Source organism: Akebia trifoliata, chromosome 10 (assembly GCF_017979445.1).
Source record: "Akebia trifoliata isolate Shusen 1 chromosome 10, ASM1797944v1, whole genome shotgun sequence".
NCBI lineage: Eukaryota > Viridiplantae > Streptophyta > Magnoliopsida > Ranunculales > Lardizabalaceae > Akebia > Akebia trifoliata.
Window position 1 is genome coordinate 2945185 of NC_141384.1, and position 19794 is coordinate 2964978.

At 36.3% G+C, this 19794-nt stretch overlaps 2 protein-coding genes across 2 annotated transcripts; both read left to right on the forward strand.

Annotated features, from left to right (window-relative positions):
• The first annotated feature begins 1086 nt into the window (after nucleotides 1-1086).
• LOC147392747 (magnesium transporter MRS2-1-like) lies at nucleotides 1087-6609 on the forward strand. The gene is made up of 5 exons (XM_086456776.1): nucleotides 1087-1875; nucleotides 5068-5223; nucleotides 5306-5623; nucleotides 5733-5776; nucleotides 6259-6609. Exons 1-5 carry the CDS (start codon nucleotides 1294-1296, stop codon nucleotides 6491-6493), a joined length of 1335 nt encoding a protein of 444 aa, XP_086312902.1. The 5' UTR covers nucleotides 1087-1293; the 3' UTR covers nucleotides 6494-6609.
• Nucleotides 6610-12011: 5402 nt separating this feature from the next.
• Nucleotides 12012-18927, forward strand: LOC147392748 (magnesium transporter MRS2-1-like). Its single transcript, XM_086455803.1, has 5 exons — nucleotides 12012-12680; nucleotides 17263-17391; nucleotides 17472-17807; nucleotides 17919-17966; nucleotides 18429-18927. The coding sequence occupies exons 1-5, from the start codon at nucleotides 12084-12086 to the stop codon at nucleotides 18657-18659; spliced, it is 1341 nt and encodes a 446-aa protein (XP_086311929.1). The 5' UTR covers nucleotides 12012-12083; the 3' UTR covers nucleotides 18660-18927.
• Nucleotides 18928-19794: the final 867 nt, after the last annotated feature.

A 19794-nucleotide genomic window follows, 5' to 3' on the forward strand; every position in this document is an offset into this window, starting at 1 on the left:
CTCAATCTCTCTCCACCATGTTTGGATTGAGAGAAGTAGAGAAAAGATAAACTCATTAAGAGAAGAGAATGGAAGATAGGATAAGAAAAACTCAATCTATCTTCACTATGTTTGGATTGATAGGAGAGAACTTGGGACAACTTTGGAATTTTAAAATTTCTTAAAAGTGATATAAGGGCGGAGTTAGAATTATAAAATATTTTTAAAGGATTTTTTTTCATTTCTCTCCTCTTTTCTTCATTTTTTGAGAGCAAGAACACTTACATTTTTTTCCCTCCTCTTCTCTTCAATTTTTTTCTCTTCTCTCCCCACTTAACAATCAAAACAAGAGAAATGGAAAGAAACTGATTTGTTTTATCTTCTCTTTTCTTCTCATCTCTACATTTCTTTTAGTCCAAGCACTTGGGAGAAGTGGAGAGAAGAGAAGAGAAACTCAATTTCTCTCCACCATATTTCCCCCTTTTCAAGCGGGACTTGCGGAGTTGTTTACCAAATGAAGATCTTTTGGATTGATCGTATTAAACTTACAATTATTCTATGACCAGGCTTGCCTTGCTTGGTTGGTCTAGTCTCACTTAAAGCTATGTTGCCCTTTCAGCTAGACTAAGAAGATCTCTGCTTTGATCTACCTTACTTGAAGGGTAGTGCCCATATATCTATCTGTGTTTGGTACCACTTAATTGGCTTGAACACGTGTACAACTTAGGGTAATGCGCAATTATTTCCCTTTACAGTGACTATCCATGTTCAAAGTCTTTGATCAAGTAAAAAAAAATGACATTTTTTGAAATTTTTTCATGCAGTCAACTTAGCAGCCAATATGGCCCAAACAAGTCTTACCATTTTTTTTTTAAATTCGGGAAAATAATTTTTTTTAAAATTTGGGAAAATAATTTTTTTTTAAATGTTTAAGATGATGGCTTTTAGGTCATTTTTCATTACCCCATTAGAGAGGACCATGGTCAAGGAGCATGTCAACAATTTAAAAATATGGGTTAGATCAAATATTCATCAAAATGTAGAGGGCTATGTACAAAAACCTTAAATGTTTTTTTGTAAAATAGGCCCACTTCCACCTCTGTGTAGCCTGTACTCACGGGTCAGGCTCAAACTGCTCGGTCCATTAAAGTGGTAGTTGGCCAGGCCCAGGTTATTTACGGTCTCATTAAGCTCCCCCTCTCTATCTGTCTCAGTCACTCAGATGATGGAAGTGAGGGAAACTTTAGTTACAAACCGTTCTCTCTCTCTCTCTCTCTCTCTCTCTCTTGTTGCAGACTCGAAAGCTCGCCATTAATGGCGGACCTCAAAAAATGCTCACTTCCTCAAAGGTCTTTATCTGCTACAAACCTTAGAGAATCAGTTTCTCGTCCTTCTGGATCCGGACGCCCTCTTTTCCAAGGAACTGACTTTCTAGGGCTACAAAAGCGTGGCCAAGGCCTTCGATCCTGGATTCGAGTCGATTCATCGGGAAATTCTCAGATTCTAGAGGTCGACAAGTTCACCATGATGCGTAGCTGCGACCTCCCAGCCCGAGACCATCGCCTCCTCGATCCCCTCTTCGTATACCCCTCCACAATCCTCGGTAGAGAGAAAGCAATTGTAGTAAATCTAGAGCAGATTCGATGCATAATCAAAGCAGATGAGGTCTTGTTGTTGAATTCTCTCAATAGTTATGTGTTGAAGTATGTGATGGAGTTGCAGAGACGATTGACTTCTTCTGGAGTTGGGGAGGTTTGGCACTCGGACGGTTCTGATTCGATGCGATGGAGAGGAAATAATAGGGGAGGTTTCGATAACATGTTTGGGAGCTCGTCGCCTGATTGTCTTCCATTTGAGTTTAGGGCACTTGAAGTGGCGTTGGAGACTGCTTGTACAATTCAGTTTGGGATCCCCCATGATCAAATCCTGATCTTGTAACCTTCCTTAATCCTACTCCCAAACTGAATCTCGGAGTTTAATAATACGCACGTTAAGGGATCGTGCGAATATATTAACTTGGTCTTCCTCGTCAACGGGGCAAACCGCTATCCATGTTCTGCCCTTTCTACTGGGTTGGACTGGATTATTGGCCTGCCCCGAGTGAGTACCACCTGCTCTTACCAGTTGCTGTTCTGCTCTTCAGCTCATGCGTTCGTCACGACACACGTGTAAGGTCTTGATGAAATACCCATTTTACCCTTTACAAGAACAAAAGTCGTCCACGTTTTCGTTAACATCTTAAGAAAATAAATTTAAGATAATAAATGAATGATTGAAAATAAGTAAAAGTTGGGGTGCCAATAGAAGTTCTCTTTTTTTCTTTTTTTTTTTTAGAGCTACAATTGGCACATTAACTTTTTACTTATTACACCCCATTTTCTTTAATTATTTATCATACCCTAATTAAATTAAAGATTTAAAAACACCATTCAAATATTACAAAAATTTAATTCAAGTTTTTATTTCAGCATAAGCCTTATAACTCTTTGAAACAATTTCAACAGTTGTTTACAATTAGGATTTTAAGCCCATATAAATCAAACCATTGTAATGTTTGAAGGGTGTGTTTTAATCTTTAATTGGAGTGTGATATATAATTTAAGAAATTGGGGTGTAATAAGTAAAAGTTGCAGTGCCAATAATAGTTATCTTTTAATATTCAACCATCAATCTGATAATGGTTTCATTACCATGTCAAAACATATAGTATGTTGTTTCTTCGACTTTTCAAGACCTATACTTATCACTTCTAGTAATGCCTATGCCACTTGACATAAATAAGGACAAGGATGATACCTTTAGGTGATCTTTTAAGAACCAACAAAACATCAACACAGCTATTTTGAAGTCCACTGTCTCTGATTATTCATGTCAAAATTTACTGTTCACTGAATTACATCTCAAAATGAATTTTGTTGACTCACGTGGAAATTGAAATATTTCAGTATATTTCTTGGAAATATGTACGAATTTATTATTATGCTCTTGTTTATCGATGTATGATATATACCATACAATGATACATCACGCCATCGCTATATTTGGCGTTACCAAAACATTAGGGTTTCTAGTCCTTGATGATAATTTCTCAAATCCCATGGTTAGAATAATTAATCAAGATGATTTGTTGTAGTGACTATTTCTTTTCTTTCTTTTTTTTGGGGTATAAGATTTTATTAAGACTAAAAAGGTGGGGAAGAGACTGAGGTGGGCTCTATATAAGCAAAGCAAGCAACAATGAAACAAAAGAAAAGAACAGAGTACACTCCAAAACTGAGCAACAAGCTGCTCAACCCCACAACTGAACTACTCATGACAAAATCTTCGAAAAATGCTCCTTCAAACTCTCTACTCTGCTTACTCCACAAGAAGAGAAGACCCAAAATCTCCAAGGTGACCTCATGAGGAGTCTTTTCCTCTCCCTGGAAAACCCTTACCAAATCCCATACACACCCCAAAAGGGAGGATTGCCCACAAGAACCTTTTCCTTTTGAAGAAAATATCATGGGTCCAGAATAAATGGAAGAAAGAGAAAACCGAATTGTTAGAAAGAACATCCCATGAGGAAATATTTGGTGTGATCAACACATGAGACTAAGTATTTATGAGCATATGAGATTAGGTGTCTAGTTTTCAAGGGCTTAATAAAATAGTTCAGAAAATTAAGGGGCTTCTAAAATGGAGTTGCACTTGTACCATCCTAGAAAATACCAAACGTGGAGTAGGAACATCATAAAGAAGAGTTGCGTCTTGAGCAAAACAAAAGAATTTGGTACAGTATACATCAAACGTGTAGAATCAACGAGTATGTACGCATTCCTGAACCTTCCTAATGGTCTTTGATCACCCGATTCCTAAACTTAGCACGACTAAAGATAAAATTTACAAGGTAAAGAAGTTTTAGAAAATAGATGCATGACTCTTAAAACCAAACTAGTAACACTGTCATAATTTTGCATCTTGTTTGTATTTGACCTTCACTCAAATTATCTTTTTCTGTTTTTTTTTTTTAAAAAAATAGGCAACTCAAATTATGTTTGAATTGCATCATCTTAGTCTTGATTGATAAGCTATGTAAGGTACCAAAATTAAGGCATTTTGGACTTTTTTCTTGACACAGAATACAAACTTGTGAAATGAGATTGAGATTACATCAATATGGGATCTAATAGAGCAGCTACATTTTGCCTAATTGCATTCCATAATTTCCTAAACCTTTCATTTCTATTACTACATTGATGATTTTCAATACACCAGCAAAATTCTTTGATTGTAACCTGAAGACCATGTGGAGTGGATGTTACATTTCCACGATAGTTTCACCTTGATAAGCATCTTTCTATTATTCCAGGGTTCCCTTAAATAGGAAAGGCACTGTTAATGATTAGGACCTGGTGGGAAAAGGTTAGAGCAACTCAGGGCATGGAAGAGAGAAGCTATGCCATTTTTGGGGTTAACGACGATGACCCGATGAATGTTTCATCGTATATTGATTATTACAGAAATGAAGCTGGAAAAGTATATGTGAGGCCCAAAGCACGACCACTTTTTTTGTTTGTTAATCTTCCCACTTCCAACAAAGCTCATTCAGGGAGCTGTACTGGTGTTTAGCTCTGGCAAGAAAGAAATTGCAAGATCAAATTGTTAAAAGATAATACGAAAAATCAAAACAATTCCACCTATGGTGGTTGGATGGGGAACCAATTATGTGATACATATTTTGCTAAATTTGCTTCCATGTGCTTTCTGGGCAAAGTTGAAAACTCTTTTTTATGTACCATGAATGTAATGAATCTGCACCACGAATAATCCAATGAACATCAGATCACATGTATCACTTTAAGAGCCTTACAGATTTTTTTATTTTTAATAGTAATTTACAATTTTAGTCTTTATGGTAAAATCACACTTTTACTATTGTTATGCGCATTTTATTCATGGTTCTCCTGCCCTTTACTACATCTCTCTCTTGGTGGCTCCCAAGTACTTAACTATTCTGAAAGATTGTATAGTTTGTTTGATTATCTACTCACTAATTAAAGCATTTTGCATGAGCAATTCCACTCTCTTAATTAGTGACTCAAGGACTATTTGAAATTCTCCTATGTTAATCAGGCAGAAGATTTAGAAAATGAAGCGTACCCTTTATTGGATGAGCTGACATCAAAGATCAGTACCTTAAATCTGGAACGTGTGCGTCAATTGAAGAGCAGACTTGTTGCCTTAACTCGGAGAGTTCAGAAGGTTTTCCATATTTCATCCTTCTCTTTTTTATTCTAATAGATGCCAACAAGCTTCTTAAATTCTTTTAAAACTTTGTGTGTAGGTTAGGGATGGGATAGAGCAGCTAATGGATGATGATGGAGATATGGCCGAAATGTATCTTACCGAAAAGAAAAGACGGATGGAGTCATCTTTCTATGGCGATCAATCTTTGGTGGGATACAGTTCAACTGGGGGTGCACTATCTATTTCTGCTCCAGTTTCTCCTGTTTCTTCACCTCCAGATGGTCGGAAGCTTAAGAAGTGCTTGAGCATTGCAAGGAGCAGGCATGAGAGCACTAATGAGAGCATTGAAGAGCTGGAGATGTTGCTCGAAGCATACTTTGTGGTCATTGATAGTACACTCAACAAGCTGACATCGGTATTAACTGCACTCTCTGAGTAACTTTTTCTCTTTTCTTTTCATTTTATCTTGGGGAAAAGGAATGATTTAGTTATTAGTCTCACACATTCTCTTTTCTTCTTTCCAGCTGAAGGAGTATGTTGATGACACAGAAGACTTCATCAACATTCAGCTGGTTTGTATCATTTTTTTTAAGGAGCACAGTTATACATCTTTTTTGACATTCCAGAGAAGTTGAGGAAACCCAAATGAGCCATCGAGTGGTGCACATGAAGGAAATCTCTACCAAGAGCATACCACTAGTACACCACACAAGTTGGTGAATGGGTACCCCACTCAAATGGGTTTTTCCTAGGAGATCTAACTTGGAACATTGACTTTATTGGGTGATTGCAACCATCTGAATTATTGGATTGTCAGTCTCTAAAAAGATGCTTATATAGGTGATTGTAGTTTCTCAATTGCCTGGTCAGATCTTCTAAAACCCTCACATCTGCATGTGTAGCCAACCTATCGATTCAGCAGATGTTCCTTGATACAGAGTACCTTGTATTTACGTCAACAAAATGTGTACCAAGGATTAAAAATGGACTTAGGAATGGGTTTGCTTCCTCTGGTCTCATGATAATGTTTTATTTTTATTTTTATGGTCCACTGGATAATGTTCGAAACCAGTTGATCCAATTTGCACTGCTCCTTACAATTGCAAACTTCGTCATTGCAATCTTTGAGGTGGTGGCAGGGGTTTTTGGGATGGACTTTCCAATACCACTATTTCATGAGCCAAGTGCATTCAAGTGGGTTCTTGTGATTGCAGGATTATGTGGCACCATTATATTTTGTTCATTTTTGTGGTACTTGAAGTACAGGAGGCTCATGCCATTGTAAGTGGATAGCAACTATGACCGGGAAAATTTATGACCATAAATTTTTTGGGATAAGGCTTTGAAGATGATGATGATGAATCATGGCAATGGGAAAGTATTTGTGATTCCCTCTGTAGATATATTCGACCGTTTTTCCTTTTTTTTTTTAATTTTTATATAATTGTGAATTTGCAAAATGGAAGAGAAGGAAAACTATCATTCAAAACCAGTTTATACGTACTACTTAGTTTTCATGGATATGTAACCAATTTGCTTTTTAATCAAGACAAACACTTATTTTAAAAAAATATTTATGATGCTAAAATCTCATTCAGTAAAGGTAAGGTGTCTGCATGGCATGTTTTTGTTGGAGTTTTAAACACCTAGGGCTCTTAACCAAGAAGTGCAGTTTGATGAGTTTGAACTCTAATAAAAATGTGCAAAGTAGACAGGGGCAGAGCAAGGATTTTCTTGTTGTGGGGGCAAAGTATGGTTAGTTGTATAGTTGAAGAACATGAAGATGGATGGTTTTAGAGAGAAATTCAGAGGTTTTTGGTTAAAAGTTGAAGAAAATGATATTTAGGTTATTTCCAATTAGTATATGAGGAGGTCTGGTCAAACGACAATGTCATCAACAAAAAATTGAAAGGGAGGGAGGGGGAGGGCAAAATTGGAGGGAGGTGAGGGGTGAGGGGTGTGGGGGCAAATGGGGAGAGAGGTGAGGGAGTGAGGACAAATGAGGCATGTAATTAATTGAAAATATAAGGGTGTCTCAAAGTTTTGTGGGGCAATTGCCCCCACCAACTCCTTACTAGCTCCGCCCCTGCACGTAAACACCTAACGTTGTTATAGGAACAAAACACCGTTCTAGATCACGAATCTATAAATAAAGGATAGCATCTACTGGTTAGAAATTAATAACCGATGAACTATTTTTCAATTTAGATAATTTGGTTATGTACAACAAAGGTTGATTACAATGCTAATTAGAAAGAAAGTACATGTTGAACATTGAAGATCTATAAATAAATAAAAAAAACAAAGAAGACCCATAAAAAATATCAACAATGAGACTGATTTATGTGTAAGTCTAGCAAGAGTAGAAAAACTAGTAGGTGCCGCCTAGTTTAGTTGGAAAATCTTTAGGTGATGATATCATAGACCTACGAACTGGTAAAGATTGACATGGCTCTTGGGTATGTTCGGATCCATTGACAACCTTACATTGATGAGCTAGTGAGCCAAAGAGCGTGCCACACATGGCATAATCTTGAGTGTGGGAAGAGGGTTGCAACTCAACTCCTCACAAGCTAAGCTAGTACAGGATCCTCTCACTCTTCATGTCGCCATTCAAGAAATAGATCTAGAGAAATTACGGGTGGTGAGAAATGCTACATTGACTTCCTACAACATTGCCCCCCGAACTGTTGACATGGTGGTGAGCATAGAACCATAGATGTTTTCCCTTGAGAACGAGTGTTGTACACTTGAGAAAAATCAATGATTCTCTGTACAAACAACGCTGTAGGATGTCGGTGTAGCACGCTATTTTAATAAAAATATGTAATATTGATTATACATATCCTACTCTTTTGGGTGTGGACAGCCTAGATATGGCCTACTAACTGCTTAATCTAGTAATTAAAACAGGTTTAACTTTGGGGACCGTGTTCGATAAAGAGTAATTGAGGAAAATTCAAATTCTAGGGTTTTGGTTTTGGGGTTACATTTTTTTTTTTAAATGTTGAATATGGTTTGCATTTTTCATTAAGATATGTAGTATTGGTTATATATTCTACTTTTTTGGGTGTGGGCTGTGGACAGCTTAAATGTGACCTACTAACTACTTTAGTAATTAAAACATGTTTAACTGAGAATCGTAGTTTTGAAACTCATGGAATCCACCCGAAACTTGACCAAATTGACTTGGTCCAAAACCCGATGGAACCAATGCATTGAGTCAATTTGAAAAATTCATCAAGTCTAACTGATAAACTTGGCCAAGTCAAATAAAAAATGTATCAAGTCAAGTAAGAAATTTGACCAAGTTATTTCTCTTCAAAATAATATTTTTGTTGACAAAAATAAATATTGTTATCCAATATATAATACTAAAAATATATTTTAAATATATATAAATTTGATTCGACTAGATGGAGATTCAAGTCGAGTTTCAAAACTATGCTTAAAACTAAGTCACCAAGTTGACCCATTTAACACTAATTAGGATATCTGATTGCGGATATGTTGGCAGGAGAGGAAGTTCAAAATCATTGTGATTTCTTATATGCTAGAAGATCATTTTGTAGAAATCACTCTTATAATAAATCTCATTATTTGCTTAGCAAAAATAAATAAATAACAGAAAAAATAGAATAATTATAAGATTTCCTTTCACCATTATAATAATTACGGGTTACATAATAACAGAAGCATCTCTTCCCCTATGAGTTAGATCATAGTTTTTTTTTCATATTTTTTCCTAAACTTCTCTGTTTTTTTTTTTTTTTTGTGTGTGACAATTGTTGGTGTTTCCTAAAACTATAGAACTAGTGTATGTTTAGCATTGTACATAAGTATTTTGTTCGATAGGGTTCATGCATCTTAGAACTTTGATTGTACCATTTTGTTGTTTTTCTCTTTTGATCCATAAGTCCCATGGTTCATCATCAACTTTAGCTCTCTAAGTGTTATATAAGTTGTTTAAAAGTTGGGGGTCTGTGTCTATAAGTAATAAGTAATAAGTTGGTGTTTTAAGTGGTCCAGGGATCACAGTGGTTTGGTATGTGTGTATGGACTTCCTTTTTAAATAGTATCTTATGATGAAACATAAACAAGTTTGCATTTGAATTGAAATTCCTTTCTTCCACTGCTTTTTGATTCACATTAAGGCCGTATTTGGATAGAGAGAAATGAAGAGAAGAGGAGAGAAAAAAAAAATGGGGGTTTTCTTTCTCTCCAAAAGAGGAGAGAAGATGAGAGAAATGAAAAGAAATCCTTTTAAAATATTTTATAATGCCAACCCTATCCCTAGATCTCTTTTAAGATATTTTGAAATTTCAAAGTTGTCCTAAGTTCTCTCCTGTCAATCTAAACATGGGGAATAGAAATTGAGTTTCTCTTCTCTTCTCTTACCTTCTCTTAATGAGTTTGTCTTCTCTCCAGTTCTCTCAATCCAAACACACCCTAAGAGGTAATTGACTCTTGCATGTCATGGTGAGATAAAGTTGGCTTATTAGCAATTGTCGCTGGCGTGCTTGCATGTTTTGATCTCATAGTTCTTGAGATATGTATAATCTAGAGTAATATTGCAAATGGAGAACAAGAGTCCCAACTAAGGCCTTGGACCTATGACGCGATTTAAATAGTTTATAGCTCGAAAACTTAGTTTAAGAACTCTTCCTTTCTCTCTCTCTCTCTCTCTCTCTCTCTCTCTCACACACACACACACACACACATATTCGCCTCTCCCTCTTTCTCATACTTCTTTGCATTTATGCAAGCTTCAACTAGGGTTTCAACAAGGATTTCGTGGGACAAGAAGTAATACCTTGGGAGCTTGCAAAATATATTAGCAATGATCATGAAAACATCAACTCCTAATCTAGGAGTTGTTAGAAAATCTTAGTAGTAAAAACAAAAAATCAAATGAAGTTTCATTCGACAAGTTAGTATCGAATTCTCCAACACAAATTCAGTAGGAATTTATCGAATCTACCTAAAAGGATTTAGTATGTTCTTACAATATTACAATCTCTAAGTTTTTATCAAGTCATTTCAAGTAGATTTAATAGCATTTTACCAAGTCTCAATGAAAATTTTCGATATCTTCCTAACAAATAAAAAGTCAGACTTTTTTTTTTTTTCAAGTAGGTATGGTGAGTAATTTCACCATTTATTAGAAAATAGAATTTAAGTGGGTGTGACAAGCAAAAAAGTAGGTGCAAATAGCTCCCCTCCTTTTCAAGTAGCTTTAGTAGGATCTTACTGAGTCTCAATGAAATTTTTTAGTAGCTTCCTACTAAACAAAAAGTTAGTATCTTTTTTAAGTGAGTATGATGAGTAATTTAACTATTAATTAAAAAATAAAATTTAAGTGGGTGAGACAAGTAAAAAGGTTGGAGGGTCAACCCAAGCTCAACCCGAGCTCAACTCAACACGACCATTGGGTTAGAGCTCATTAACCCAAACTCAACCCGAGATTGAGCTTCTAAAACCGGATTGAGCTCGGGTTAGCCCAAGTTAGGTAATTTTGGGCGCTTTGGAAGGGTTGGGCTCATTGAGCAATCTAATTTCATTTTAATCAACACATAAATTTTAAATTTTATTTTATATCTTAAAAAATAAATGCAATAAAAAAAAATAAAATTACTAGTAAATAAACTTACACACAACCTCCAAATCTATTAATTTTGATATTATAAAATTTTTCCTTAATTTTACAAATACATCTAAGAAGATTAAACTAATATTTTCTATTTAAAATAAATAAAAATATTTATATGTAAATATATAGCACCGGGTTTGGCTTGAGTCGGGTTGCCCGGAACCTCAACTCATTTTCCATATAACCCAACCCAGGCTCGCCCATCAATCGGGTTGTGTTAGGGTTAGTCCGCCCAAGTTGCAGCCCTGTGCACCCGCCTCGCACCGTACCCAAATGGATTTTTGTTTGGGCGGCTCCAATCTAGGCAATAAAATGCCTTAGGTCCAAGCAAGGATGCAAATTTGACCTTTGAGCCTGCGGTCCAGCCTGGTCTGGGTAAGTTCAGGTAGGCATGGGCCTTGCCTTTTGAAGTCTGGCCCAAATCAAGTTCAAATGGCCCAGCCTGAACAAAATTCCCCCACCCCATCTTGTTACCAAGAATTGATGTTTTTTTCTTTTCTTTTTTCGAAACCAATAGTCTTCAATCTCTTCAATCAAAATGGAAAATTATTTTCAAACTGCTTAACCTCAATCCATTGTTTTCAAGCTCGCCTTAATCACTTATAGAAAACCATGTGACATCCAAAAATGTGATTAGATGCCAAATGGATGTAGAACACAAAAATTTAAGAATTTTAAAAATAAAAATAAAAAAATGAGACAATATAAATTTTCACCATTGGATTTGTGCTCTAAATTTTGGTGACCATCCATGTTCAAAGCCTTTGATCGAGTAAAAAAGATGACATTTTTTTGAAATTTTGTCTTGTGGTCAACTTGACAGCCCATATGGCCCAAACAAAGTCTTACCTTTTTTATTTTAATGTTTAGGATGATGGCTTTTAGGTCATTTTTCATTAACCTATTAGAGAGGACCATGGTCAAGGAGCATGTCAGCAGTTTAAAAATATCGGTTAGTTCAAATATTCACTAAAATGTTTTTATAAAATAGGCCCACTCCCACGTCCGCTGTAGCCTGTAGTCACGGGTCAGGCTTAAATTGCCTAGTCCATTAAAGTGTGTGGTTGGCCCGGCCCATTTTATTTACGGTCTCGTTAAGCTTCCCCTCTCTGTCTAACTGTCTCAGATGATGAAGTGAGGAAAACTTATGAAGTGAGGAAAACTTTAGTTACAAACCGTTCTCTCTCTCTCTCTCTCTTGTGGCAGACTTGGAAGCTCGCCATTAATGGCGGACCTCAAAGAACGCTTACTTCCTCCAAGGCCTTTATCTTCTATAAACCTTAGAGAATCAGCTTCTCGTCCTTCTGGATCCGGACGCCCTCTTTTCCAAGCAACCGACTTTCTAGGGCTAAAAAAGCGTGGCCAAGGGCTTCGATCATGGATTCGAGTCGATTCATCTGGAAATTCTCAGATTCTAGAGGTCGATAAGTTCACCATGATGCGTCGATGCGACCTCCCAGCCCGAGACCTTCGCCTCCTCGATCCCCTCTTCGTATACCCCTCCACGATCCTCGGTAGAGAGAAAGCAATTGTAGTAAATCTAGAGCAGATTCGATGCATAATCAAAGCAGATGAGGTCTTGTTGTTGAATTCTCTCGATAGTTATGTGTTGAAGTATGTGGTGGAGTTGCAGAGACGATTGACATCTTCTGGAGTTGGGGAGGTTTGGCACTCGGACGGTTCTGATTCGATGCGATGGAGAGGAAGTAATAGGGGAGGTTTCGATAACATGTTTGGGAGCTCGTCGCCTGATTATCTGCCATTTGAGTTTAGGGCACTTGAAGTGGCGTTGGAGACTGCTTGTACATTTCTTGATACTCAGGTTCGAAAAGAAGAACACTTAATTCTAGGGTTCATTATTTTCTTTTGTAATTTCTTATTGATTTGATTTTATCTTAATTGAATTTATTCATGATTGATAATGATGCTTATGATAAAAATCAGAAATTGAAATTAGTCTATCATAATGCTAATGACAAAAATCGGAAATTGAAATTAGTTTATCATAATGCTTATGAGAAAAATCAGAAATTTTGCAATTTAAGAGAAAAACTTGCAAACTGAAACTTAGGGCAATAAGGGTAGTAGAATCTTTAATCCTTTTTAATAGAGAGATGCTATTGGCACCCCAACTTCTACTTATTACACCCCAATTAAAAATAAAGAAAATAGGGTGAATCTCTAAATGGTGCACTGTATATGCCGAAATTCCGGTTTGGGTACATTGTTCATTTTATTTCCCAAAACATGCACGTGGTACCCTATTCACTTTTTACGTGTCTACAAACTTGTGCGTTCGTCACTTTTAAACTTACGAGTTCATAGATTTTAAAAGTGAACAATGTATGGCATGCATGTTTTCGTAAATAAAGTGAACACTATATTGAAACCGTAATTAGAACTGTAGAAGCAAATTTGAGTTTTACCTCTAGTTACTCTGCTCTGTTGCTATGAAAAAGTACTCTTTGCTCCTCCGTGATGGCACGGGTGTGGTACCTGCAATCCGACGATCAAGTTATAGTTGTAGAAAGGATTAATAGATGTTCACTCGAATTGAGAGGGAGCCCGAAAAGATCTCCAGTTATGGGGGGTCATCCCTTCAATATATATCTTCTCCCTAGGATCAGGGTTTCCCCTTTATTCAAGATTTGATCATGGGGGATCCCAAATTGAATTGGAACCTTCCTTATCGTGCTCCAGGATTCTTGGGATTTCTCCTAGAATCTGGGAGTTTAATACGCGCGGTAAGGGATTGTGCGAATATCTTAACTTAGTCTTTCTCGCCAGCAGGGCAAACCTCTATCCATGTTCTGCCCTTCTACTGGGCTGGACTGGATTATTGGCCTGCTCCGAGTACCACCTGCTCTCAGCAGTTGCTATTCTGCTCTTCAGCTCATGCCTTCATCAGGACGTGTGTAGGGTCTTGATGAAATACCGATTTTACCCTTTATATAAGAACAAAAAGTCGTGCATGTTTTCGTAAATATCTCAAGAAAATTAATGAATGGTTGAGAATAAGTAAAAGTTGGGGTGCCAATAGAAGCTCTCTCTTTTTTTAGAGCTGCAATTGGCACCCTAACTTTTACTTATTACACCCCAATTTCTTTAATTATTTATCACACCCTAATTAAATTAAAGATTTACAAACACCATTCAAACATTGCAAAAGTTTGGTTCAAGTTTATATTTAAATATAAGCCTTATAACTCTTAGAAACAACTTCAACAGTTGTTTACAATTAGGATTAGACCCATGTAAAATCCTAAATCTAACTAATAGTAATAATCTAAAAAAATAATAGAGAGTTTCTGTTGGCACTCCATTTTTTACTTATTCTCAACCATTGACTTATTTTTTTATATATGTTAAGTGGGGTTTAATAAGTAAAAGTTGGGGTGCCAATAGCAGCTCTTTTTTTTTTTTGGCTAGATTTTGATTTTATGTGGGCTAATCATAATTGTAGAAAACTATTGAAATTGTTTGATCTAGTGTTAAATGTTTTGTAATGTTGAGATTATAATTTGAGCCAAACCATTGTAATGTTTGAAGAGTGTGTTTTAATCTTTAATTGGGGTGTGATATATAATTTAAGAAATGGGGTATAATAAGTAAAATTTGGTGTGCCAATAGCAGTTATCTTTTAATATTCAGCCATCAATCTGATAATGGTTCATTACCATGTCAAAACATATAGTATGTTGTTTCTTCGACTTTTCAAGACCTATACTTATCACTTCTAGTAATAACTTGACATAATTAAGGACAACGATGATACCTGTAGGTGATCTTTTAAGAAACGACAAACATCAACACAGTTATTTTTAAGTCCATTATCTCTGATTATTCATGTCAAAATTTACTGTTCACTGAATTACTTCGCAAAATGAATTTTGTTGACCCATGTGGAAATTGAAATATTTCAGTATATTTCTTGGAAATATGTACAAATTTATTATTATACTCTTGTTTATCGATGTATGATATATACCATACAATGGTACATCACGCAATCTGTGCGGCTATATTTGGCGTTACCTAAACATTAGGGTTTCTAGTCCTTGATGACAATTTCTCAAATCCCATGGTTAGAATAATTAATCAAGATGATTTGTTGGTGGGACTATTTCTTTTTTTTTTGGGATAAGTATAAGATTTTATTAAGACTAAAAAGGTGGGGAAGAGACTGAGGTGGGCCCTATATAAGCAAAGCAAGAAACAATGAAAGAAAAGAAAAGAAAACTCGAAAACTGAGCAACAAACTGCTCGACCCCCAACTGAGCTACTCATGACATAGAGCATCCCACTTAAAAACAAAGTCTTCGAAAAAGGCTCCTTCAAACTCTTTACTCTGCTTACCCCACAAGAGTAGAAGACCCAAAATCTCCAGGGTGACCTCATGAGGAGTCTTTTCCTCTCCCTAGAAGACCCTTACTCTCTTTCCAAATACCCCACACACCCCAAAAGGGAGGCTTGCCCACAAGAACCTTTTCCTTTTGGAGAAAATATTATGGGTCCATAAAAGGAAGAAAGAGAATCGAATTGTTAGAAAGAATATCCCATGAGGAAATATTTGGTGTGATCAACTCATGAAACAAGTATTTATGACCATAAGAGATGAGGTGTCTAGTTTTCAAGGGCTGAACAAAATAGTTCAGAAAATTAAGGGGCTTCTAAAATGGAGTTGCACTTGTACCATCCTAGAAAATACCAAACGAGTAGGACCATCGTAAAGAAGAGTCGCATCTTGAGCAAAACAAAAGAATTTGGTACAGTATACATCCAAAGTGTAGAATCAAAGAGTATGCACCCATTTCCTGAACCTTCCTAATGGTCTTAGATCACCCCATTCCTAAACTTAGCACGACTAAAGATAAAATTTACAAGATAAAAAAGTATTAGAAAATAGATGCATGGCTCTTAAAACCAAACTAGTAACACTGTCATAATTTTGCATCGTGTTTGTATTTGACCTTCACTCAAATTATGTTTTTCTGTTTTTTTTTTATTTTTTATTTTTTATTTTAATATTAGGCAACTCAAATTATGTTTGAATTGCGTCATCTTAGTCTTGTTGCGGGCAACTGATTGATAAGTTATATAAGGTACCAAAATTAAGGCATTTTGGACATTTTTTTGACACAGAATACAAACTTGTGAAATGAGATTGAGATTACATCAATATGGGATCTAATTGAGCAGCTACATTTTGCCTATTTGCATTCCATAGTTTGTCACTTAATGAAATATTAGATCCCTGCCCTGCGGAAATTATGGAGCTGGAAAACAATGGACATGTCCTTTTGATCCATTCCATAATTTCCTAAACCTTTCATTGCTATTACTACATTGATGATTTTCAATATACCAGCAAAATTCTTTGATTGTAACCTGTTACGTACATTGACAATTCTACACTGATAAAGTAGCCTACCCAAAGATTCAAGAAGGCATTGTGGTAATGGATTAGTCTTTTGAAGACCATGTGGAGTGGATGTTACATTTCTACGATAGTTTCACCTTGATAAGCATCTTTCTATTATTTCAGGGTTCCCTTAAATAGGAAAGGCACTGTTAATGATTAGGACCTGGTGGGAAAAGGTTAGAGCAACTCAGGGCATGGAAGAGAGAAGATATTCTCATGCCATTTTTGGGGTTAACGAGGATGACCAGATGAATGTTTCATCTTATATTGATTATTACAGAAAATGAAGCTGGATAAGTATATGTGAGGCCCAAAGCATGACCACTTTTTTTTTGGTTATCTTCCCACTTCCAACAAAGCTCATTCAGGGAGCTATACTGGTGTTTAGCTCTGGCAAGAAAGAAATTGCAAGATCAAATTGTTAAAAGATAACACGAAAAATCAATACAATTCCACCTATGGTGGTTGGATGGGGAACCAACTGTTTAGCTCTGGTTTTGATGATGATGATGGATCTCTGAGGGCTCTGACATGCATCAGAGTGAAGACATATAGTGGATTAGATGACTCTATAATGTGATACATATTTTGCTAAATTTGCTTCCATGTGCTTTTTGGGCAAAATTGAAAACTCTTTTTTATTTACCATGAATGTAAAGAATCTGCACCACGAATAATCCAATGAACATCAGATCACATGTATCACTTTAAGAGCCATACGGATTCTTTATTTTTAATAGTAATTTACAATTTTAGTCTTTATAGTAAAATCTCACTTTTGCTATTGTTATGGGCATTTTCTTCATGGTTCTCCTGCCCTTTACTACATCTCTCTCTTGGTGGCTCCCAAGTACTTAACTATTCTGAAAGATTGCATAGTTTGTTTGATTATCTACTCACTAATTAAAGCACTTTGCATGAGCAATGCCACTCTCTTAATTAGTGACTCAATGGCTATTTGAAATTCTCCTATGTTAATCAGGCAGCAGATTTAGAAATTGAAGCGTACCCTTTATTGGATGAGCTGACATCAAAGATCAGTACCTTAAATCTGGAACGTGTGCGTCGATTGAAGAGCAGACTTGTTGCCTTAACTCGGAGAGTTCAGAAGGTTTTCCACATTTCATCCTTCTCTCACTTATTCTAATAGATGCCAACAAGCTTCTTAAACTCTTTTAAGACTTTGTGTAGGTTAGGGATGAGATAGAGCAGCTAATGGATGATGATGGAGATATGGCCGAAATGTATCTTACCGAAAAGAAAAGACGGATGGAGTCATCTTTCTATGGCGATCAATCTTTGGTGGGATACGGTTCAACTGGGGGTGCACTATCTATTTCTGCTCCAGTTTCTCCTGTTTCTTCACCTCCAGATGGTCGGAAGCTTGAGAAGTGCTTGAGCATTGCAAGGAGCAGGCATGAGAGCATGAAGAGTACAGAGAGCACTAATGAGAACATTGAAGAGCTGGAGATGTTGCTCGAAGCATACTTTGTGGTCATTGATAGTACCCTCAACAAGCTGACATCGGTATTAACTGCACTCTCTGAGTAACCTCTTCTCTTTTCTTTTCATTTTATCTTGGGGAAAAGGAAAGATTTAGTTATTAGTCTCACACATTCTCTTTCCCTCTCTTTCCAGCTGAAGGAGTACATTGATGACACAGAAGACTTCATCAACATTCAGCTGGTTTGTATCATTTTTTAAGGAGCACAGTTATACATCTTTTTTGACATTCCAGAAAAGTTGAGGAAACCCAAATGAGCCATTGAGTGGTGCACACAAAGGAAATCTCTACCAAAAGCATACCAGTAGTACACGACACATGTTGGTGAATGGGCACTAGGATATCTAACTTGGAATATTGACTTGATTGGGTGATTGCAACCATCTGATATTATTGGATTGTTAGTCACTAAAAAGATGCTTATATAGGTGGTTATAGTTTCTCAATTGCCTGGTCAGATCTTCTAAAGCCCTCACATCTGCATGTGTAGCCAACTTGTCGATTCAGCAGATGTTCCCTGATATAGGGTACCTTGTATTTATGTCAACAAAATGTGTGCCAAGGATTAAAAATGGACTTAGGAAAGGGTTTGCTTCCTCTGGTCTCATGATAATGTTTTTTATTTTTATTTTTATGGTCCACAGGATAATGTTCGAAACCAGTTGATCCAATTTGAACTGCTCCTTACAACTGCAACCTTCGTCGTTGCAATCTTTGGCGTGGTGGCAGGGGTCTTTGGGATGAACTTTCCAATAACACTATTTAATGAGCCAAGTGCATTCAATTGGGTTCTTGTGATTGCAGGAACATGTGGCACCATTATATTTTGTTCGTTTTTGTGGTTCTTCAAGTACAGGAGGCTCATGCCATTGTAGATGGATAGCAACTATGACTGGGAAAATTTATGACCATAAATTTTTTGGGATAAGGCTTTGAAGAAGATGATGATGAATCACGGCAATGGGAAAGTATTTGTGATTCCCTCTGTAGATATATTCATCCTTTTTCCTTTTTTTTTTTATTTTTCAAATATATAATTGTGAATTTGCAAAATGGAAGAGAAGGAAAAACTATCATTCCAAACCATTTTTTTGTGCTTATTCAGATACTTTTGGTTATATAAGTACTTATTTTTCATGCATATGTAACCAATTTGCTTCTTAATTAACACGAACGCTTGTTTTTTTTTTATGCTAAAATCTCATTCAGTAAAATAGTTCAATTTCTATCTTGTTATGATGCTCGTGTCAATATAAAGACTGCGAGCTGGTACTACAAAGCCATATCCCAAATATTTGGTGTTAGTGAAACTATTGAGAGGTGGTTCATATCTTATGGGGGGACTTTTCAACTTGAATATTTCTTGTAATTGAGGTGAAACAGCCTCATTGAACATGTCTAAACCATCTCAGCTTATCTTTCCTTAGTTCATCATGTATTGGAGTTACTCTTACTTTTTATCGAATGCATTTGATTCTACATATAGTCTTGTACAGCTCAAGATTCATGTTTTGGGAAACCTTTATTGAGGCAAAATGGTGAAGGCTACTCGTTAACGAAGGATTAAATATCCAGTCCCCAATTTTGTTGTGGCCTTAAATACTTTCATATTTGGTGGAGAAGGATTGAATATCCAGTCTGGGAGTCTTTCCAACGTTGGGTGAGCAGTTATAGACTGCCTTTTGTTTGAAATACTTTACACAGCATAAAATTTGATGCCCTAAGTGTTCCTGTACAAACAACATGGGGAGTTTCATGAGATTTTTCCATTTCAACAGTAGTCTCCAATCACTATTTGTAGTAGACAAAACTTTGAAGCAGCCATCCCACTTCAAAATTTCGGTAGAATTCTTTCTTTGGATTATACATGGCATTTTCCAAGAAGTATCCTAAATATCAATGAAAAGGTTGGCTGTGAATTAAATACAAAAAGCCACATGTCTTTGTCACGAGGAGAGTTCTCCAAAATTTTGAAGCGGCCTCATGCACTCCATAACCATGCCAACAAGT